At 53.1% G+C, this 21924-nt stretch overlaps 10 protein-coding genes across 10 annotated transcripts; 6 read left to right on the top strand and 4 right to left on the bottom strand.

Annotated features, from left to right (window-relative positions):
• Positions 1-248: 248 nt before the first annotated feature.
• On the bottom strand, positions 249-1450 carry GT037_010086 (uncharacterized protein; the record flags this gene model as incomplete). The annotated part of the gene is made up of 2 exons (XM_038935133.1): positions 249-791; positions 884-1450. 2 exons carry the CDS (start codon positions 1448-1450, stop codon positions 249-251), a joined length of 1110 nt encoding a protein of 369 aa, XP_038782224.1.
• A 401-nt stretch (positions 1451-1851) lies between these two features.
• On the top strand, positions 1852-2873 carry GT037_010085 (uncharacterized protein; the record flags this gene model as incomplete). The annotated part of the gene is made up of 4 exons (XM_038935132.1): positions 1852-1950; positions 2000-2236; positions 2299-2645; positions 2696-2873. The coding sequence occupies 4 exons, from the start codon at positions 1852-1854 to the stop codon at positions 2871-2873; spliced, it is 861 nt and encodes a 286-aa protein (XP_038782223.1).
• A 578-nt stretch (positions 2874-3451) lies between these two features.
• On the top strand, positions 3452-4756 carry GT037_010084 (vacuolar protease a precursor; the record flags this gene model as incomplete). The annotated part of the gene is made up of 3 exons (XM_038935131.1): positions 3452-3544; positions 3597-3768; positions 3816-4756. The coding sequence occupies 3 exons, from the start codon at positions 3452-3454 to the stop codon at positions 4754-4756; spliced, it is 1206 nt and encodes a 401-aa protein (XP_038782222.1).
• Positions 4757-5530: 774 nt separating this feature from the next.
• Positions 5531-10212, top strand: GT037_010083 (udp-glucose:sterol glycosyltransferase; the record flags this gene model as incomplete). Its single annotated transcript, XM_038935130.1, has 4 exons — positions 5531-6871; positions 7004-7493; positions 7558-9830; positions 9913-10212. The coding sequence occupies 4 exons, from the start codon at positions 5531-5533 to the stop codon at positions 10210-10212; spliced, it is 4404 nt and encodes a 1467-aa protein (XP_038782221.1).
• Positions 10213-10561: 349 nt separating this feature from the next.
• Positions 10562-12332, bottom strand: GT037_010082 (uncharacterized protein; the record flags this gene model as incomplete). The annotated part of the gene is made up of 2 exons (XM_038935129.1): positions 10562-12140; positions 12196-12332. The coding sequence occupies 2 exons, from the start codon at positions 12330-12332 to the stop codon at positions 10562-10564; spliced, it is 1716 nt and encodes a 571-aa protein (XP_038782220.1).
• Positions 12333-12862: 530 nt separating this feature from the next.
• On the top strand, positions 12863-14024 carry GT037_010081 (glycoside hydrolase family 43 protein; the record flags this gene model as incomplete). The annotated part of the gene is made up of 2 exons (XM_038935128.1): positions 12863-12993; positions 13049-14024. The coding sequence occupies 2 exons, from the start codon at positions 12863-12865 to the stop codon at positions 14022-14024; spliced, it is 1107 nt and encodes a 368-aa protein (XP_038782219.1).
• A 1418-nt stretch (positions 14025-15442) lies between these two features.
• Positions 15443-15803, bottom strand: GT037_010080 (histone h4; the record flags this gene model as incomplete). Its single annotated transcript, XM_038935127.1, has 2 exons — positions 15443-15606; positions 15656-15803. The coding sequence occupies 2 exons, from the start codon at positions 15801-15803 to the stop codon at positions 15443-15445; spliced, it is 312 nt and encodes a 103-aa protein (XP_038782218.1).
• A 531-nt stretch (positions 15804-16334) lies between these two features.
• On the top strand, positions 16335-16807 carry GT037_010079 (histone H3; the record flags this gene model as incomplete). The annotated part of the gene is made up of 2 exons (XM_038935126.1): positions 16335-16393; positions 16456-16807. The coding sequence occupies 2 exons, from the start codon at positions 16335-16337 to the stop codon at positions 16805-16807; spliced, it is 411 nt and encodes a 136-aa protein (XP_038782217.1).
• A 500-nt stretch (positions 16808-17307) lies between these two features.
• Positions 17308-20094, top strand: GT037_010078 (exonuclease v; the record flags this gene model as incomplete). Its single annotated transcript, XM_038935125.1, has 4 exons — positions 17308-17649; positions 17710-17944; positions 18366-18773; positions 18839-20094. 4 exons carry the CDS (start codon positions 17308-17310, stop codon positions 20092-20094), a joined length of 2241 nt encoding a protein of 746 aa, XP_038782216.1.
• Positions 20095-20541: 447 nt separating this feature from the next.
• On the bottom strand, positions 20542-21438 carry GT037_010077 (haloacid dehalogenase; the record flags this gene model as incomplete). The annotated part of the gene is made up of 1 exon (XM_038935124.1): positions 20542-21438. The coding sequence occupies one exon, from the start codon at positions 21436-21438 to the stop codon at positions 20542-20544; it is 897 nt and encodes a 298-aa protein (XP_038782215.1).
• Positions 21439-21924: the final 486 nt, after the last annotated feature.

The following is a 21924-nucleotide window of genomic DNA, read 5'->3' as shown; positions in this document are numbered from 1 at the left end:
TCTTGGCTCTGTTGATAGTTGCCAGAGCGTACCAAGATAGCAGGAAACTGCAGACATTATCTACATGTCGACAGTACTAACAAAGCGGATTCAGTACATGTCTCACACAATTACACATATTCCGTTGCCTATGTCGCTATCTAGGTATTGTGCTGTATCCTACATTCATCACTCTTCATGATAAAACTCTCCCTAATCTGACCACCATATATATACTACACTTTATTCCATCGCTGAAACACACGCTTTCAAACACCTAGTGGAACTTCATACTCCCTCTCCCCCTCCGTACTAAACAGCACCACCACACTCTCCTCCCCTAAGTCCAGCACTCTTTTCGTCTCCCCATCCCCACAAATTTTCTTCAACGCCGTCAATGTCGCAGCTCCACACGGCCCATTCCTGATCCCAGTTTCATGCAACTCCAACAAATCATTGTGAACATGGATATCCTCTACCATAACACTCAAATCCACCCCTTTTCTCAGCACTTCCCATGCCGTCGTGGATGTGGTCCCACAGTTCATCCCGTTGCATATCGTATGGCCAGTTCGAATGGGTGTGATTTTTCCGGCGGAGAGGGAAGCGAGAAGACTAGCTGCTGTGGAGGGCTCGACTGTGATGACGGAGGCGGGTGGGGAGTTGGAGGGGGCCTTGTAGTGCATGGTTACGGCTTGCGCCCAGGAACCTACTCCGCAGGCGGCTATGGCGTGGGTTACAGAGGGGATGTGCATGGCTTTGAGCTGGGCGTCTGTTTCGGTGAGCATGGTTGTGTAGCCTTCTACTACCCACTGCTTCCCGTTAGTCTGCAGTTCTGATCGAAACCATGTAAATTTTGGTACATGGTGATGTGGGTTGCGTAGCTAGCTGGGTAATCACGCACCTGGGGTATCTCTTCGTATCCTTCCCAAGATACATCCATGACTAACATGGCACCCTTGCCTTCCGCTTCTTCTCTAGCTTTTGCAATGGATTCGTCGTAGTCTCCGTCTACCACTCTCACTTCTGCGCCTTCGCTCCTGATCTTCTCTTGCGTCGCTTCGTCCATGAAACCAGGAACGAAGACGACGGCTTTGATCTCCAGATACTTTGCCATTCGCGAAACAGCTCTACCCCAGTTCCCTTCTGTACACGCAACTAGTTCGATACCCGCTTCTCTTGCTGCAGTGCCAAGTTCATCCAGGGTAGCAGACAGTGGGAGGTGGCATTTTGATGCGATAGCCTTGTGGATGGCCCACGACGCGCCTAGGATCTTGAAAGCTGGAAGACCGAGACGGTTGGATTCGTCTTTTACGAGGACATGACGCAGGCCGAGTTGTTTGGCTAGGTCTGGTAAGGGGATGAGGGGAGTGACGGAGTAATCTGGGAGGGTGCGGTGGAAAGGCTCAACTGCTGGGTTTGCAGAGGGTCCAGGGTACTCCCAAGAGGCTGCCGATGGGTTGTGGAACATGGTGGCAGAGGAAAAGAATATGAGATGGTGAGTTTAGTGTTCAAGCATATATTTGAAATGATATTGGCTGGAAGATTACTTCCATCCAACCTGTCTGGAGAAGCCCTTTCATGTATAGTCCATCAATCGTTCGCAGGGCGTGCCCAGCCTGATTGCTGGTTGGACGTCTACATGGTGTAAGTTCTGTACATTACTGCAAGCCATCACGAATAATATGCGCGTCTCTTCCGACGGGAAACGCTCAAGTTGGTCAACTTGGTTAGGGTTAATCGTGGGGGTGTGGGACCAAGTAGCTGTTCAGGGTCCGGCCCGCGTACGTCATCCCCGCGGCTCTTTACGCAGCTGCCTTTGCGCATGTGTTTCGCAGCATACTCCAGCACCTGCGACGACAAACCACGACAATGTCACAGCAAGGAGTGCATGCAGCGCTGGGGAACATACCAAGAGTTGTGGTTCGACCAACAGTGGATAATGTCATAGCGTCCACGTACCTCGTCAAGGTATTCGAAGGAATTCTGCTGGGCTTGCGCATATGCTAATAGGCAACAGGGCATCGTCTTCTTCCTCGCGCACCCGTTTCTATACCCTCTGCTCAAGGCGCGGTTACTCCCCGCAGTCCTTCTCAGCATCTTCGTGCTTACCGACCTCTTTGTGTGGACATTGCTGCCACAGGTTCTTTTCCTCAAGCTGTTCCATACAGCAGGTAGTGCCTGGGTCAACGCCGTATTCCTCGTCTTGGGAGAAGGGGCCGCGGTCGTCGCATTACTCTTCGAGTCCTTCTTGGTGGTTCGTACACGCTCTCCTATCTAACACGCATATCCTACAGGCACTAACATTCATGCCCTTAGGACGAGTCCCAAGTCGACGTCTTCGACGCCGTCCTCATCTACAAAGGCTACGAAGACCTCGTTCGCAAACACCGCCCCGTCAGCGAAGATTCCCTCAACGACCCCGTACGCCGCCTCGGCAAGCCCATACGCTCATCTGTCTATACGCCCTTTTCGTTCCGCCAGATCGCTGAGTTTGTGATCCTGCTGCCTGTGAACTTTATACCCTATGTCGGAGTGCCGGTATTTCTTTTGTTGACGGGATATCGCGCAGGCCCGTTCCAGCACTGGCGGTACTTTCAGCTTTTGGGATACGACAAGAAGCAGAGGAATGCTGCGATTAGGAAGAGGAGATGGCAGTATACTTGGTAGGTCAAACGTCTCGATGGGTTGATCAGAACAAGGCTAACATAAATAGGTATGGCACTGTGTATTTGGTTCTACAATACGTGCCGCCGCTCAGCATGTTCTTTCTCATGACGGCGCCAGCCAGCTCGGCGTTGTGGGCGGCGGACTTGGAGAGGGCGAGGAGGGAGCAGGAGGCGAACCTGGCGCAAGCGCCGCAGTACACGGACGAGCCTGACGCGGGTGTATGATAGTACACCGCATAGTCTTATCTAGCTGTTCGGAACTCACCGACTGGAAGACTGTATAGCATCAATGTTTGAGCTAGTAGGTTGTTGCTCAGGTCCCCAGATGATCGGAGTGCTGAGGTCATTGAAGCTTGACGCGCGTGATCACGGGAAGGTTTCGCGCGATGGTTGCAAGATTTGCATGTTGCCACGATGTGTGGACAAAGCAAAAGGCGCGAATTGTCAACTGTCAGTCTATTGCCCAATCGACTCGGTCAGCTGGTGCAGTACCATATTGTCGTGTCTTGCCTTGCTGGTCGACCTCGGTTCCCACAGTGACGGCGGATCCGGTACCTGCGCCAACGGACCTCGAACAGGGAACGTGTCACGCTAGTCGCACGGCGGCCAGGCAGCACTGATCACATTCGTCATTCGCCCGCCGCGCCTTCCCCAGCCCCATAGATAGCTCCAGCTTGAGCTCCGTCCCCAACACACCTGACATTCACTCACTCACTCCATCTCTCCCACTCCCCCATCCATCGTCCATCCATCCAACCTTTCCCCTCTCTACACCCATCCGAATCCATTAACCGTCCGCCATCATGAAGACGGCGGTGCTTCTCGCAGCAGCCACCTCGGCCTCTGCGGCCGTCTACAAGACGCCGCTCAAGAAGGTCTCTCTGTCTGAGCAGCTGGTAAGCCATCATCGCAATCAAATGCGCAAGGTCGCAATCTAACGACAAGTAGGAATTTGCCAACATCGAGACCCAAATGGCTGGCCTCAAGCAGAAGTACTCTCAACAGCACATGACCGACCTCAAGTCGCAGTCTCAGTCTCACATGGAGGCGGCGTTGAAGGCACCCTATATTGCCGACGGAACCCACCCCGTGCCCGTCAGCAACTTCTTGAACGCGCAGTGTACGTGTCAAAAGCTACCAGTCCCGAGTGGCGACTAACAGACGCAGACTTCTCCGAGATCTCGCTCGGCACTCCTCCCCAGACCTTCAAGGTCGTTCTCGACACTGGAAGCTCCAACCTCTGGGTCCCCTCGCAGAGCTGCAACTCGATTGCCTGCTACCTTCACACCAAGTACGACTCTTCAGCGTCGTCGACATACAAGAAGAACGGCACCGACTTCGAGATCCGCTACGGATCCGGCTCGCTCAGTGGCTTTGTCTCTCAGGACGTCTTCCAGATTGGCGACCTCAAGGTCAAGCACCAGGACTTCGCTGAGGCGACGTCCGAGCCCGGTCTTGCCTTCGCCTTTGGTAGGTTCGACGGCATCATGGGTCTTGGCTACGACACTATCAGTGTCAAGGGCATAGTCCCTCCCTTTTACAACATGCTTGAACAGGGTCTCTTGGACGAGCCTGTCTTCGCCTTCTACCTTGGCGACACCAATGAGGGCCAAGAGTCCGAGGCTACCTTTGGTGGCATCGACGAGAGCCACTACACTGGCAAGATGGTCAAGCTTCCCCTCAGGCGCAAGGCCTACTGGGAGGTTGATCTCGATGCCATCACCTTCGGCAAGGAGACGGCTGAATTGGACAACACTGGTGTCATTCTTGACACCGGTACATCTCTGATCGCCCTTCCTTCCACCCTCGCTGAGCTCTTGAACAAGGAGATTGGTGCCAAGAAGGGCTTTAACGGCCAGTACTCGGTTGAGTGCGACAAGCGTGACAGTCTGCCCGACCTCACCTTCACTCTTACCGGCCACAACTTCACCATCAGCGCTTTCGACTACATCCTCGAGGTTCAGGGATCCTGCATCTCTGCCCTCATGGGTATGGACTTCCCCGAGCCCGTAGGACCTCTTGCTATCCTCGGTGATGCTTTCCTCAGGAAGTGGTACTCGGTATACGACCTCGGTAACTCTGCTGTCGGACTTGCCAAATCCAAGTAAGACAGTGGTTGTAGAGTGTGGATACGATACAGCTTTAGGAACGTCATGGTTATGACGGCGTTTGGATCAAATTGTAGTTGGGTATAATGACTTGGGTATCGGTTCTACAGTAGCACAACAGCAAATGCGAAGAATAAAGTAAAACTGTCGTGCATCGTGATGTGGTGAATACATGTCGAGTCCACGGACCTGGCTGATTGTCGCGCCCCCAGCTGTCAACGCGTAAGCTATTATAGTCTGCGCTAGACGGACGGCTACGGTCGGTCCCCAGGCGTTTACACGTGCACCTATCGATAAGCTCAACCAATGACGTCTTCGGGACGGCCGCGACGGATACGGATGGCTTGCAGCTCAGGCATCCTAGAAGCATGTGGGATGATAACGGCTTGGAGAAGGACATTAGAATTCATACGCAATTCACTGCACTCCACTGCTACCGGTCACTGTTGTTGCCTAGAGGTGTGCGTGGGTAACCTTATCGTGTCACGCTAGCAGGTACCCCGGAGCGTGGATCTCGTGGCTGACGAGCGTGCATAGCTCGCAGACGTACAAGTCATTCCGGCAAACGCGAACGCCCCCAATATGTGACTGTTAACAGAACCTGTCAACTGCCTTGCAGCAAGAAACACGCAATACACGTCTGGACTCACTCCAACCTTTGTGTAAATCTGCCTCGCCTTGGCCGCGGTACATCCGCCAACACAGACGCCCGCAACCTCACCTCACCAATAAACTGTTGAGCGCCCGCGCACTCCACCACCCCCTCGCCCAACCATGGCAACCTCACAAGACAGAGGCCGTGACAGGACAAGTCGCCGTCTGAGCCGCAAGCGAAGAAACTCGGCGCGAGAAGCACGCGGTATGTCGCTCGACGTGCCAGAGCGCTTTCGAGATGGAGACGATGCACAAGAAGACGTTACGGCGCCGAAGCGCAACAACACCATGTCGATGAACCAGTCGCTCTTCTCCATGATAGCACGTGCAGGCCAACAATCACAAACAGACCTGGGTACGATGGCTGAGGTTGACTCGGGGGACAGCGATGATGGAGGTGGGAAGCGGAAAACATACAGGAACCTCGACGGCGCAGCACGATTGAGTCGACTGAGTTCCGCAAACGACTTCCATACTGCGGAGCAAGATGCAGATGATAACATGGACAAGGGAAAGCATAGACGGACGCTTTCTGAGAATAAATACCTGCGCAACTTGCCCAAGTTGAAGTTGTCGAGCAGGAAAGAGGGACAAGCGCAAGGGCGGACGTCGAACCGCAGCGACCAGAACCAGATGTCAAGCAGCCAGTTCTTGCCGCCGAAGCCGTCGCCCGACGACCTTGCCAGTCCACCGCCGTCGAGCGCGATGCCGACCAAGACCAGGACCAAGGACAAAGACAAGAAAGACATCGGCGCCGGCGAGGACATGGCGGTAGACAAAGCGCAGGCCTCTGGTCGCAAGAGCAGACATGGAAGCAGCGCCGGGCTAGCTAAGAGCAAAACACCCGTCACGCTGGCGCAGAGGATACAGCAGATATTTGAATTCGAAGAAGTGGAAGAAGTCATTTCCGAATACGCATGCTGGCTGCTTCAGAGCATCTTGCTGCAGGGGTACATGTACATCACGCAGAAGCATATATGCTTCTACGCCTATATCCCTAAGAAACATCACGATGTCAGCAAGACGGGCTATCTGTCGAAGCGCGGCCGGAGCAAGTTTAATCGGTATTGGTTCGTATTGAAGGGGGATGTCCTGGGTTACTACACCAACCCCGCCGAATTGTACTATCCCCGGAACCGGATCAATTTGCAGTACGCAATTTCTGCCGAGGTCACTGATCCCTCCTCCGCCAATACTAAGAAAGGGGAAGAAGAGACCAGCTTCGCCATCACAACGGATGAGCGGCGCTACCTGTTCAAAGCGGATTCCGCAGCTAGTGCCAAGGAATGGACGCGTGCTATCCAAAAAGTCATCTTCAGGACGCATAATGAGGGGGGTAGTGTGAAGATTTGCTTGCCGATTGGCAATGTGATTGAGATTGAGGAGAGCAAGATGTTGGATTTGGCACAGACGGTACGAGTGAGGGTCGTGGACAACGATGAGACGTTTGCTATTGATGAGGTATGTTGAGCTGACAGACAAGAGGAGCCTATTTATGTTGAGTTGTAAGGTCCGTCCGACATCTTGTGGGACCCTACAACACAATAGAAACGGGTTGCTTCGTATGAACGACATTCATGCTAATTATGACAGTATTTCTTCTCCTTTTTCAACAAAGGCCAGGATGCGCTGAATGTTCTGCGCATCATGATCAACGATAACGAGCACCACCAGGCTCTGCAGCAACAGGGTGGTGACGGCGAAGCGTCTACACCGGTAGCAACACCGACTATTAGCACCGAGACACCACACATTCACGAGAACGTTCGGGCTACGCTTTCACCTTTGCCGGCACCTCATGCGGGACGGACCAGTATAAGCGATGTGTCTGCGAGGTCTAGCAATGATGCGAATAGAAAGAGCTGGGATGTGCGACGTAGTATGGACGCGGGTCGCGGCTTTCGACGAACGAGCCAGGAAGTCCGACGGCCTAGTCATGAGGTGCGACGGAGCTTTAGTAATAGAGGTCGCCAGGGAGACAGGACGCCGGGGATAGTGAGTGGGGGAGGCAGTGGGGAGGGTGGTGGAAGTCAGTCGCGTCAGTCGCCCGGGGCAGCGGACTCGGAATCAGCCTTTGACCCAGGTAAGCTCTGGCTGGACGAAATCCATATGAGACATACACTGACTTTGTATCTTTACCTCTACAGGTACCGAGTCGTCTGTCGCCATCCAATCCATGGACGAGAGCGGCGCCTCCGCTTCTCAAATTCTAGACCGCTCCGACGTTTTCCGTGGACCTGTCAATACGCCTCTTCACAAACTCGACACACACGCCAGACACTCACAGGACACGGCGCGATCAACTCAGCCAAAATCTGCCAATCGTTCAAAGCGACCCCAAACACCGACTGGCGCGCCTGAGTTCGAAGATGATACTGACAACAGCGCGCAACCGCGCCTATCAGGTTCATCATCCGCTCTACAAGATCTCGCTTCCTACCCGCTTCAGAAGGCTTCGGGCTTGGCGGGCTTTCTCAGAACGCGCTCAAAGAAGATTAGCAACCTGCTCACCGGCGGCGAGTCTATGGGTTATTACGAAAAGGTGTCCGGCATGCTTGCAGGTGGGCGAAAGCATTACAACACAGCCGAGGGATTAGAAACTGGCGACCAAATCCACGGATTCGAGGACGACGAAGATGCCGCGAAGGCTGCGGAGAACTTTCGGGATCACTTCGCCTTCCCCGAGACTGAAGTCCTCCAGTCATCATTCTTCGCGTCACTCCAGCGTCTTGTGCCAAACTATGGCAAAATCTACATCAGTGGGAGATATTTTTGTTTCCGCAGCTTGATGCCAATATCCAAGACTAAGATCATTCTTCCCATGCGGGATATTGAGAATGTCAACAAGGAGAAGGGATTTCGACTAGGCTACCATGGTCTCACCGTCGCCATCAAGGGCCACGAAGAGCTCTTCTTTGAGTTTTCAAAGGCTGAGTACCGCGATGAGTGTGCAATCATGGTGCTCCGCGTTCTGGAGAACACAAAGTACCTCCAAGAGGAGGATTCGTCGTCTTCGGGCGTGGATAGTGATGACGAAGCTGCAAAGGCAGAACACGATTTGCTACAACAAGCTCGCGAACATACCGATACGGACAAGCCAGCTAACATGTCGGATATCGTCCGCGCTGCAGACCACGACCGCATTCCCCTCATTTTCGACGACCCGCTCGCCTCCTTCGTCGACTTCAAGCCCTCGGAGCCCCTGACCATCGTCTGCCTCACCATTGGATCCCGCGGCGACGTCCAGCCCTACATCGCGCTATGCAAAGAACTCCTCAAGGAGGGTCACAAACCACGCATCGCAACGCACGCCGAATTCGAACCCTGGGTCCGTAAACACGGTATCGACTTTGCAGTTGTCGACGGCAATCCTGCAGAGCTGATGCGCATCTGCGTTGAACACGGCATGTTCACCTACGGCTTCATGAAGGAAGCCAATGCCAAATTTCGCGGCTGGCTCGACGACGTCTGCAGCTCCTCCTGGCGCGCGTGCCAAGGCGCCGACGTCCTCATCGAGTCCCCCAGCACCATGGCGGGCATTCACATTGCCGAAGCGCTTGAAATACCGTATTTCCGCGCCTTCACCATGCCGTGGACGCAGACACGTGCGTACCCACATGCCTTTACTGTTACAGAGAAGAAGATGGGTGGGACGTATAACAATTACACGTACACGGTTTTCGACAAGGTGTTTTGGACTGCCATAGCCAATCAGGTGAATAAGTGGCGAAGGAGAGAGTTGGGACTGCAGGCCACGAATCAGCACAAGATGCAGGCCAATCTGCGTCCTTTTCTTTACAACTTCAGTCCGCACGTTGTGCCGCCGCCACTGGACTGGCCGGATTGGGTCAGGGTTACTGGATACTGGTTTTTGGACGAGAGTGAAATGTATGAGCCGCCGAAAGAGCTGATGGCGTTTATCGAGAAGGCGAGGAGAGACGGCAAGAAGTTGGTCTACGTGGGCTTTGGATCCATTGTTATTGACGATCCGGCTGCGCTTACCAAGACGGTTGTGGATTCGGTGCTCAAAGCAGATGTCCGCTGCGTCCTCAGCAAAGGCTGGTCCGATCGCCTCATGGACCCTACTACCAAGGATGCTTCGAAACCCGAGATTCCGCTTCCCGTTGAGATTTTCCAGATTCAATCTGCGCCGCACGATTGGCTGTTTCGACAAATGGATGCAGCGGTGCATCATGGAGGGTCTGGTACTACGGGTGCCAGTCTGCGAGCCGGTATTCCTACCATTATCAAACCTTTTTTCGGGGACCAGTTCTTCTTTGCACAGAGGGTCGAGGATATGGGGGTGGGGGTTTGGCTCAAGAAGGTCAATACAAGTGTTTTTAGTCGCGCGCTGTGGGAGGTTACGAATTCTCAGAGGATGATTGTCAAGGCTAAGGTTTTGGGACAGAAGATTAGGAAGGTATGTTTTTTTTTTCTTCCCACTTCCATGTCACCCACCCTCTTTCTTCACTTTTGTTCAATTACTAACACATGGACAATAGGATAATGGTACACAAACTGCCATTCAAACAATCTACCGCGAACTCGATCGTGCGAAGACGCTCATCAAGAAACAGGCCAAGCAGCCCGGTGATGAGGGCGATGCGACGGATGAAGAGATCGAGGCTGATTGGACGCTTGTAGAAGAAGGCGAGGAGATGGATGCTGTTGCTAAGCATATGGCTGAGCAGGCTGCTATGGGAGGTATACAGCAGGATGCATCGCGTACTGGAGGCGGGTCGTTGGTGCTGGGTAGTATGGTTCTCAAGGGTGGGGGTGGGATGAGGAGGACGAGTGATTGAGTCTGTGAAGAGGGAGTAATTTTGCCATGTTAGAGGGATTGAACGCCTCTTTTTTTTTTCTTTATCAACGTTTTGGAGTATGAGCATGGAGTATTAGGCGTTTTCTTTTTTTTCTTTCTTTAAAGAGAAGTTTGACGGACTAGACGTTAATTAGATTGCAAAGATACCACGCGGTTACGAATGCTTATGTACATGTTTAGCATGATGGGTAGATGGATTCTTTAATGTAATCAATGATGATATGGCTTTACTTGCACTCTGCGTGTAGAACTCACGTGTGAAGAAACGATACAGCACCCGGTGCTACAGATCCATTTCTTACCTTTCACTCTCTCTCTCTCTCTCTCTCTCAACCAAGCGTCTTGGTCTTCTTCTCCTTCTGCCTCTCCATGACATTAAGAACATCGTCCGCATTATTCTTATCTCCCTTTCGCTTCTTCCCTCCCCTCTTCCTCTTCTCCTTCTTTCCCTTACCACCACCCTCATCCTCATCATCGTCGCCTTCAGCGCCCAGTCCCTTCCACTGACTAAACTTGACCTTCTCGCCCTCCCTCTCCATTTCCTCGGCATCGTCGAACCGCGATGCTCCGAAGCCCATGTCCATGTCTTCCATGTCGCGGTCCGACGCGGCAAGCTCCGCAGCACGTTTCTTGAGACGCGCTTCTTTGGAGGCGGGATCGTTGGGATCGGCAGAGCCAAGGTTTTGTAGTAGTGCGGAGTTGTCGTCGAGGTTGCGGACTTTGGCGAGGGCGGCGCGGACGGTGGCGTCGGCGGCGGAGAGGTCAGATGGTTCTTTTGTGCTCGAGGTGCTGCGGGCTGTGGATGCGAAGTAGTCTCGTTTTGTGGGTGCAGCGGGCGCGCTCTCTTTGGGTTTCGCTGGCGCGTCTTCTTCTGTTGTTTCGGGAGAAGACACCTCGCCTTCTGAGCGTGACTCTGCAGTTGTAGTATCGAGCTTGGGTACAGCAGACGGCTGCGGCTTTGTTTCTCTCTCTTCTTCTTGTTCATTTTCGTCGTCGTCTTCTGAGTCGTCAAAGTTGGCGAGCGGATTGTAATTAGATCCTACGCCTTGGAATATATCTTCGTCTTCCGACTCTTCCTTCTTCGGCGCAGGGAGGTTGTGCATGTTGATCGGTTTGCTCGCGTCATCTAGATCATGACGTACTTCAGGCGCTGGCTCCTCAACCTTCTGCTTCTTGACCTTGCGTTTCTCCTTGCCGTCTGGACCCGTGATGATTAATACCTCGCGGCCCTTTTCGTCTGTCTCGATACGGTGTGTCTCGCCTTGTGCATTTATCTTGCGGAAGCCTGGCCCCAAGGTAGGAAACCTTTTCTCGTGCTCAGCCGCCGCAGCAGCAGCAGCTTCTTCTCGCTGTCTCTTGAGGTCCTTCAGGATGTCGTTTCGGCTCCTCTTGACGCCAGCAACAGGCCGTGGTGATGTCATCTTCTCGCCTCTCTTCTCGACCTTCTCGCGCGTAATGGGCCCGACATCTGCTTCTGCCAGCTCATCGAACGCGTCCTCGACTTCTGGTGCCTCTTCTGCCTGCTCGTCTTCCACCTCTTCCTCCTTCTTGTCTTGGCCACCCAGAACATCCTCGCCCCGCCTTACTCGCTCGAGAAGCTTCCTGTCCAGGCCCTTGACCAAGTGTGTGGTCCCAACATCACCGCCTGTAATCTCTTGCACAAGATTCTCAAACGTCTCACGGTCAATCTCGCCCTTCTTCATAGACTCTTCGAGGTTCTTGACGCGTTTCGCAATCTCGTTGTCTTCCTCATCGGTGTATGCCTTGGTGCGGTCGGTGTAGCCTGCAGCGAGCTTCGTCCCTTTTGGTACTATGTTTCTCGCCTTCTTCTGCGGGTTGTTCTTCGCGTTGCGTTCGGCGAGTTGGCGCGCAAAGTCTGACTGGACTGACCCCTTGCCTACCTGGCGGCTGCGCGACTGTTAGCATCAGTCCTCGTGCGCGAGACAATGTGGAGGAGACTTACGGTGTCATTGGTATGCTGGAGTGCTTGCGTGCGCCCAGCACTGCCCTCGGCGTTGCAGCCGCGGGCGATTTGCCCTTGTCGCCATCTTGAGGCTTTGGTGTTTCGACGAGCAGTCGTCGGAATTGCGAGTTGTTCATTGTGCGCCGAGTGGAGAGTTTGGTACCAAGTCGGAATTCGCAAAAGACGTGCCAAGCCTTTCGCAGGCGTCTTTGGGTTCGCGTCTGCACCGCGCGACAAAGTGCGCTAGAGCAGTGTGGCTGGACCAAACGCGGGGAACCTTGGACGCAAGCGCACAACACCAGCCTCGTCTGTTACCAGAGGTATTGCGTCACCACGGGCACGATGATGGACGGGTGGACTTGTCCTCCTAGGTAGACTTTATCACCGTACTGCTTCCGCCCTAGTGGAGAGGCTGTGAGGCTGCACCGCGATCGTCCTTGTGCATGATCAGAAGACTACTGTAGAAGAATACTACCTAGGTATTCGGTTCCCTGTGTGATAGTCACGCCAGATCGCTACCTTGGACTTGTTCTTTCACTCGCCCGGGCTAGGTACCCACCACCCCGCGTCTCCCCCCGCACAAGTACTTGAACCGCCTGATAAATACATTCATCTCCCTCACTTGCATCCAATCTTCTCCAACACACTGTGCAATTCAGACGGCAATATGTTCAAGCTTCTCATCGCGGCGGCTCTCGCTGCCGTGGGCGTCTCCCAGTACAGCCCGCCGCCATCTTTCGGCAACATGACTAACTCATCAACATTTATGAACCCGATCGTGCCCACTGGAGCAGACCCGTGAGTCAAGTCCTCCAGGTAACTACACGGGCCTTTGTCTCCTAACACTATCTAGCTGGATGTTTCGCCACGAAGACTACTACTACATGACCTACACCAACAACGTCAACATAACTCTCTGGCGCAGCAAATCCCTCACCGACTGGTCAACCGCAGAGTCCAAGACCATCTTCCAACCTTCGCCCAATCAGCCCTATTCCACCGACCTCTGGGCCCCAGAAATCCACCAGATCGACAATGCCTGGTGGGTAATCTTCACCGCGGACCCCAACTTCGATTCTCCACCCCCAGAGACGGAAATGTGGTGTGAATACAACTGCCCCGCCGTAAACCACCGCATGTTTGTTGCCGTGGGCGAAGCTGATGATCCCTGGACGCCTGAGTACAGCTACCGCGGCCAACTCGAAACTTACGACCAGTTTGCGATTGACGGGACATACTTCCAACACGCCGGCCAATTGTACCACATCTACTCATGCTGGTACCGCAAATACGACGGCTGGCCCGCGAACCTCTGCATCACCAAGCTGTCTGACCCATTAACCACCGTGTCACCTTTTTCCGAGCGCCAAATCATTTCCGTGCCGGAGTACGCGTGGGAGAAAACACCTTTTGGACGGGCCTCTAATGATCGGCTCTCTTCAAACGAAGGGCCCCAGCAGTTGATCAATCCAGTCACCAACCAAACCTTCCTCATCTACAGCGCTGCGCGGTCTGATAACCGTAACTACTGTCTCGGCCAGCTGGAGCTTGTAGGCGACGACCCGATGAACCCTAGTGACTGGCGCAAACATCCTTACCCTGTCTTCTACCAGAACCCTAGTGAAAAGGCGTATGGTGTTGGACACGCGTCGTTTACTACTTCTCCGGACGGCACTGAGGACTGGATTGTGTATCATGGTATGGAGGATCCGACGAATGGGTGGAGCGCGCGTACGATTCGGGCGCAGAAGTTTGGCTGGAAAGAAGATGGGAGTCCGGATTTCCCTAAGCCGGGATACGGGCCGTATGAGGTGCCTAGTGGGCAGTAGATAGATGCGAGATATGGCGAACGGGTCTGCAGGAATAAGAGGCATGCTGTTAGGGTGGGCGCGCGCTTCGATACTGCCCAACCTGCGCGTCTTGCAGCTTTTGGGCAGGAGCGACCGGATGTAGTGCTGATCAGGCTCATGAATAATCTTTCGCATGATGTTTATCTTGTATACAGAGCATAGGTACTTGGATGTCCTTGGAACCGTAACGCCATCTTAATGATAATGATTATGATGAGCTTTGACGACCACGCGCAGTGCAATATGTCCTTTGCGCAGTACATGAAGAAGGCCTTACTATAATCCATCGTTCTAGACCTTTGTATTTCCTTAATGTGACTTGTTCGAATGCTGCGACTTGCGTGATTTCGCGTTGCTCTTCCGACGCGTCTTCCCACCCACCAGCTGTACTTTCCGGACGCGATGCGCAACCCACCACATCGCTTGAATCGACGTGACGAACGCATCTGTAGAAACTTCTGATATCTCTGTACATATTCCGACGTGATTATGCGATTTTATCAGATCCTATTTCGTGCTGTGGTTGCCATGTGGTGAATATCGTCGACAATCTCTATACATATTTTTCCAAATTAGGACTCAACACGTAACAAGTTCAAAAAATTCCAACACCACCACATCAGGTTCAATTTCCCCAAAACTCGAGATACCAAGTGTCATATATCATGAGAGTATATCGCATGAATTTTAGATCAATCAGACGTCGTTGGAGTTGTTTGGAGTGTGTAGGTCTGCGGAAGTGTCGTTCCGGTGCAGCCAAAGCACGCATACTTTCAGATCAACAGCACACAACGCGCATTGCTAATGCACCACACGACGGAATCGATATCATATTCACGTGTATTCATTAAACGCGAAAGACTACATATTTCCCAGCAATAGAACATCGCGTTAAGCAGCCGTCAGACACAGCAAAGGCATGACGTCATGCGCCAAACTGCCATCTTTCACAATGCCGAGTTCACTCAAGTGGCAAACAGCGATGAGTCACGTCGTCTCCAGCTAGGCAGCAGCAACAGCGAGCTACAGAAACGACATGCTCATTGTGAAGGAGATGAAAGTCGGTCTGATTGACGTTGGACACTAGCACGACAAAAGGCGGAACAGCACATCATACCAAGTGGAGCCATGACCGCCATGACCACCGCGTTCAGACACAGAACTCAGACGCGTCGCGATGATGCAGCAGAAGGGACATCACGTTGCAAAAGACAATAGATGAAGTTATTATGGTATCATTCCATGCAAATCAGAACCCTGACTGATATAACCCGTGAACTCCGAGCCTCACTGTACTATACAAAGGCTATGACCATTCCCACCAAGCACCGAAAGGAGCCGACCGTAGACTGAACAAGTCGTAACATGAAAACCGTGATGAAAAGCAAGAAGCGCGCTTAACCACCGAAACCGTACAGAGTACGTCCTTGACGCTTGAGAGCGTAGACAACGTCGAGGGAGGTGACGGTCTTGCGCTTGGCGTGCTCAGTGTATGTGACGGCGTCACGAATGACACCCTCGAGGAAGGTCTTGAGAACACCGCGGGTCTCCTCGTAGATCACTAGGGTTTGTTAGAGGGCGAGTGGAGAAGGCAGAGCGAGGAGACATACTGGCTGAGATACGCTTGACACCACCACGACGTGCGAGACGACGGATAGCGGGCTTTGTGATACCCTGGATGTTGTCACGAAGAATCTTGCGGTGGCGCTTGGCACCACCCTTTCCGAGACCCTTGCCACCTTTGCCGCGACCAGTCATATTGATGGATGGAGGGAGTTGTTTTGGGAAGAGGTAAAGTTGGTTGAGTGAGAGAGTTGTAGAGTTGGTGAGGCTGGTAATGTGCTTGGATGATGAGAAAGATGGAGTGGGCGGCGGTCGTGTTTATGAGGCAGCGGGGCGCGTCCCAGAAGCGCGCCGGATCACACGTCCTGCCACCGCTAGATCAAACCGACGCACGGGCGCGCTTTCCAGATCAACGACCGTGCCCCTTCCCAATCGGGACGCGTGCGTAAGCGAGCCAATGGCGAATGCGCGCGCGACTTGTGGACTTTGCGGTTTTGAAGTTCCAGCTGCGCGCGCATTACCTGGTCGCTAGTTAGCAGTTGACTTTGGTGTTCGTAACTGCGCGCAACAAAGATTGATTTTCCAGGCAGCCGCCCGCCCCCCCATTTACCATATAAGCTGCGCCCGCCCACCCTCCTCCATCTCTCATCCACTCAACTCCACTCACCATCACAACAACAACCATCTCCATCACCCACCACAACTACTTCTCCATCTACCAACAACATGGCCCGCACTAAGCAGACCGCCCGCAAGTCCACTGGTGGCAAAGCCCCCCGCAAGCAGTTAGTCTAACCCTCAGCTCTGCCTTTCTCATCGCATCGCAACATACTAACATCACTTCAAGGCTCGCATCCAAGGCAGCTCGTAAGAGTGCGCCATCTACCGGTGGTGTCAAGAAGCCCCACCGCTACAAGCCCGGAACCGTCGCTCTCCGTGAGATCCGTCGCTACCAGAAGTCGACTGAGCTCCTCATCCGCAAGCTGCCCTTCCAGCGTCTTGTCCGTGAGATTGCCCAGGACTTCAAGTCCGATCTCCGCTTCCAGTCCTCTGCCATCGGTGCTCTCCAGGAGTCCGTTGAGGCCTATCTCGTCTCCCTCTTCGAGGACACCAACCTCTGCGCCATCCACGCCAAGCGTGTCACCATCCAGAGCAAGGACATCCAGCTCGCCCGCCGCCTCCGTGGTGAGCGTGGTTAAGCTTCTCAACAACACATCGACACGACATGACAACTTCTTCGGGTCAGTGATTGGATTGGGTCTTTAGTGGTTAGGATATCAAGGCGTTTATAGGGTTTCATGGTTCACGGTCTTCAACTCGGTTTATGAGTGCACACGAGCGGTGCTGAGCATGTAGTATATCCAGGTTAATCAGTGATGGTCACTGGCGATATTATCTCGAAATCAACAGATTTCTACTTCACATTGCTTCCACTGATGGTGATGTCTTGCTTTGACTCTCATGTTTATCTCACATCCATTTCCTGGTGTTTTGATACGACGAATATTCGCCTACGCCAATAGTCGCGATCCGGTCTCCATCCCGCAGTATGACGCCTATCGCAGCTAGCAATGCGACCATCACGACCGGTCCCTTCATGAGCGACACTAACATCAAAGACTACTATCATGTCCTTTGCATTACGTTGCGCAGTCGCGCATCTCCATCTACTCGATCTAATACAAACCACTAATCCACCATGACCTGGCAAACCGAACTCAACTCATGGCTGTCGCCACCCAGCGTGCAAACAGCAGAAACGCCCACTGTCGGCCAAAAGGCACCTCCAACACCAAAGCTAAACATACCTGCAAAAGATGGCAAGCCGACCATTATCAGTTTCCTCAGACACTGCGGCTGCCCTTTTGCGGAAAAGACGTTTTTGAATATGAGAGACATGGCAGCGGCGCACAGAGATGTCGACTGGGTGGCTGTGAGCCATAGCGAGCCAGGAGCGACAGAGAGGTGGTTGGCGGCACTACCTGAGCCTGCGAAGAACACCCAACCCAACCTCTACGTCATTGTTGATGCTGAACGCGAGGTACATTGTGGCCATACAAAGAAGCTATACAAGACGGTACACTGACCCGTTGCACTTTAGGCATATGGCGCATGGGGCTTGGGCATATCGTCCTTGTGGCACGTTCTCGGTAGCATACCCGGGACGACGAAACTCAAACAAGAGGGCATCAGCGTGCGAGCTACAGAGAGCGGCAGCAGGTGGCAGACGGCGGGTAATTTTGCGATAGACGGAGAGGGGATGGTGAAGTGGGCGAGGGTCGATCAGAGGGCGGATGATATGCCGGATTTCAGGCAGGGCCTTGATGCTGTGTTAGGTGGGAGGTTTGAGCAGGCGGGTGTTGCTGAGGCTATGCAGGGTTGATGGGAGATAGAGAAACTACGGCGATGTATGAGAGTACTTGTCTATTATTTATGTTGTTGTGTGTGGTGCAGGTGCGGCGTATTGAATGGATGCTGCTGTCCATATGCTGGGTGCAATGTGCTCGATGAGTTTGGGACGATAACGTAGGCAATCACGCATACTTCTAGTAACAATGAGAAGAGTGGAGATACTAGATTGCCTTTTTATATTTTTATTTCCTGTACACACGTTTTTCCATTCTTCGCGTTTTGGTGTTTAATCACCCCTCGATTGGCCTGCCCGCCGATGACCTCACGAGTACACGCGAAAACGCGCCAGCACGCTCAGCGCGTCAAAGGGTCGCCACACACGCACGACCAGCACGTCGCGGCCAGATCATGGCATCATGGCGGCACCAACCACACAGCTGACGTCGAATTACGCGAGCGAATATGGTTCCGATATCGACATCCAGTCTATCGCGACGCTGAGTGACTACGGCTCCGATATCGACATTGACGACGACACCATACTTGCAGACGCTTTCGACACGATAAGAAACGCGGCGCAAACCCAAAAGAGCGCAGTGCTACCTAGCATTGAGTTCGAGGAGGGCGAACGAGAAGATGAAGAACAGGATGTGGACGGCTTCGTGCAGGTACGCAGACCCACGGTGCTGCGCGTTACCAAGGGCAAGAGAAGTGTCGACGCGGATACACAGAGGGACATACAGAGTTCGCCCGTGCGAGAGCGGAAGGCGCTGGAAGTCGAGTACGACGAGAGATCGCGACGGGCGTGGAGTGGTACGTCGACCAAGAATCCATAATAGGAGACAATGTCGTATGAACTGACAACTAACAGCGCCTAGTTCCTCACGAACAACCAGCCACTCCACCTTCACCTTTGCAATTCCAACCTAAGCGCAGCGCATCGCAAGCCACTGCCGCCGCTCCACTCGCTCCAACTCAAGCCGTCCAAGCCGCTGAAACCGACACCCGTCCGCCCCTCGAGCGTTTCCGAACGAAACCCAAGAAATGTCTCTCGGTGACCGATCTCGTCTCCCCCGCTTGGTGCGAATTACAGTATTTCTACACGCTCAGCAAATTCGGACGGAAGCCACGAACACAGGCTATGAAGACTGGTAGCAAGATCCACCAAACGCTCGAAGACCAAGTCCACACAACGGTGCCGGTGCAGGTTGAAAGCAAAGAAGATGGATTTGGGCTGAGGATGTGGAATGCGATTTCCGGGCTGAGGTGTTTGAGAGAGATGGGCTTGACGAGAGAACTGGAAGTCTGGGGTGTGATTGAGGGACAGGTTGTTAACGGGGTGATCGATGAGATCAGCTATGTTTGTCCCGACGCGGAATTCGAACAAGAGGTTGAGAGGGCGAGGGCAGAGAAGGATGGTGGTATTGTTCCTTTGCCACCGAATCAGCCCAGCATCTCAGACGCTTTTGCCAAAGCCTCTGGGAAACCGTCTTCATCCGACCCATTGCCCTCCGCACCAAATCCCTCAGATCGCCAAATCTACATTGCAGATGTAAAGACTCGCTCCGCGAAATCTCTCCCAACCGGTGCGAGTCTACGCCCTACATGGATGCAGCTCATGCTCTACCGCAAACTCCTCGAATCCCTCTCTTTAAACACCGTGGATGCGGAGACTGTCCTGCAGCGCTACAGTCTCGACCCACTTGCGCCTTTCACGCAAACCTTCCTGGGTGAAATCTCTTCTATAGGTCCGCATGGGAACCCGGAGTCCGAAGCGACGAATTACCCAAATCTTCTCTCACTATGGAGTCTGCTCGTCACAGAGATGCAAGAAACGTTTCCAAGGGGAAGCTTGAGCCCGATACTACGGGCGGAGTTTCGGTACGCAAAGACGGGAGATGTACTTGGTAGTCGGCTTACGGTGTACGAGCCGGAAGTTATTGATGCGTATGTTGGGAGTGAGATGGCTTGGTGGAAAGGTGCGAGGGAGGCCAAGGGAGTGGAGATTGAGGAGGCGTTTAAATGTCGGATATGCGATTTTGCTGAGTCGTGTACGTGGAGGAAGACGAAGGTTGAGGAGGCTGTGGAGAAGAGTAGGCTTAGGAGGGAGGGGAAGGCGAAAGCTGTTGTCTGAGGAGGATGGGTTTTGGTAGGGCGGGTGTGTGTGTGTTGGTATTGTGATGGTATGGTAACGTAGTGACGATGTTTATGAATACCGACATTGCTTGATGATATAGCAAATTCTTGTCCTGCATAAACTTGGAGGCTATCCTTGTGCATGTCTGGGTGATTGGGAGAGGTGGAGAAGAGGATGCCGGAGGTCTTCTTTGATGGTATGGACTGAGAATGAAAAGAACATGTCGCATTTAGATCTGACTATCACCTGGCTGATTCTCAGCAATGGCTGTGGGATAAGTGCTTTGGTGTGCGATGCAGTTGCAATTTAGGAAGTGTTTACCTCTTGCTAGAGATCTGAAGACGGTTATGTAACATAGTTCGGCCAACTATATCTCAGTAGACGTCTCGTTGCTTACACTATATGTGACTGAGAAAAGCTCAACACGACCACAAAGCCTCCACCTTACATTCCATCAGCGATCCCTAACTTTTCCGCTACACTAACAAAACCCCTACTCCCCTCTTCCAATCCAATCCACAGATCTACCCAGCCCGCCTCCCTCGCCTCCTTGATCTCCTCTTCAGTCCAATCCTCCTCCCCATCCCTCTCCACGTAAACAGTCTTTAGCCCATTGCCATGTGCAGCTTTGAGGTCAGGTAGATGCGCAGCTACCATAGCACACTCCTTAGGTTCCAAACCAAGTTTCTCCGCCGCTCCAAGATATACTTCCGGCGCAGGTTTGTAAGTGCCGAACATCTCAGCCGAGAAGATGTGTATAAAAGGTATCCCACTATACGCACGGAGATCTGTAAGAAGACTCACATTCCCATTCGAAAGCATAGCTGTTGCAAATCGTTTGTTGAGTAACTCAACGCCGGCGGCAGAATCTTCCCAGGGGACTAATTGGTGCCAGACTAAGCTCAGAGCAAGAATCTCCTCGTCATTCCACAGGCCATCAAGCTCCCATTCCGTGATAAGCTGCTTCAATGCGCTCAAGTGGTGGTCGTCGACCGATTTCCACGGGATTGAAGGGTCAGCGGCTAGTTGTTTTGTGAATATCTTGTAAGTGTTTCGCCATTGCTGGGCGAACTTCCCCCAGTGTTCATCTGTCATTTCCGATGCTCGCAAACGTAGTTTAGATGCCAATGATGCGGTTGCTGAGTTGAGCGACTTGTGGGCTGCGAGGGAAAGCGCACTAGTGACGGTCGCGCGCCAGTTGACGCAGGTACCGAATACATCGAAGAATAGTGCGCGTGGTGGAGGGGACAGAGACATGGTTATGCTGAAAAACTGCTGTGTAGAGGCTAGAGGTAGTAGTTTTTGCGGGCTGAAGTCTACTTGGCTGATGGTTGAAGGCATGGGGTTATGTACGTCATCGGGAATATACACGGAGTAAGAATGTCCGTAATACACCTCACAGAGTCGAGGGCGTCTGGAACCCACTCACGGTTTTTCATATCGAATAGGACGAAGTTAGGATGCATCTATCTAGCCACGCGATCTGAGTAGCTTCAAAGTTGAGTCTTCACGAAGCAGTCGTGCGTCAAAGCTTAATGTCTAGCCTCCCAGCCACCTCCGCATCTCGACATTATTCACACCAAGCTCTCTACCACAACCTGCACGAATGTCACATATGAAGGGACCTACAATAAGGAGAAGTTAGAACTCACTTGAGATCATGCGTAAGTCGATGCGCTCACAGTCAGCATCCGACCAGGCGGGATGCCGTCCCCAGCCGTGCCCAGGTGTTAGCACCCCGCTAGCGCTTTGCGGGGAGCTCCAGGGCATGGGGTAGTCCGAGCCATCTCCTTCCGAGGTCAGCATCATCGGTCCCCTTGGACCGAT

This window comes from Alternaria burnsii (genome assembly GCF_013036055.1).
Source record: "Alternaria burnsii strain CBS107.38 chromosome Unknown 121, whole genome shotgun sequence".
NCBI classification, from domain to species: Eukaryota; Fungi; Ascomycota; class Dothideomycetes; order Pleosporales; family Pleosporaceae; genus Alternaria; species Alternaria burnsii.
This window is presented reverse-complemented; position numbering and strand designations above follow the sequence as displayed.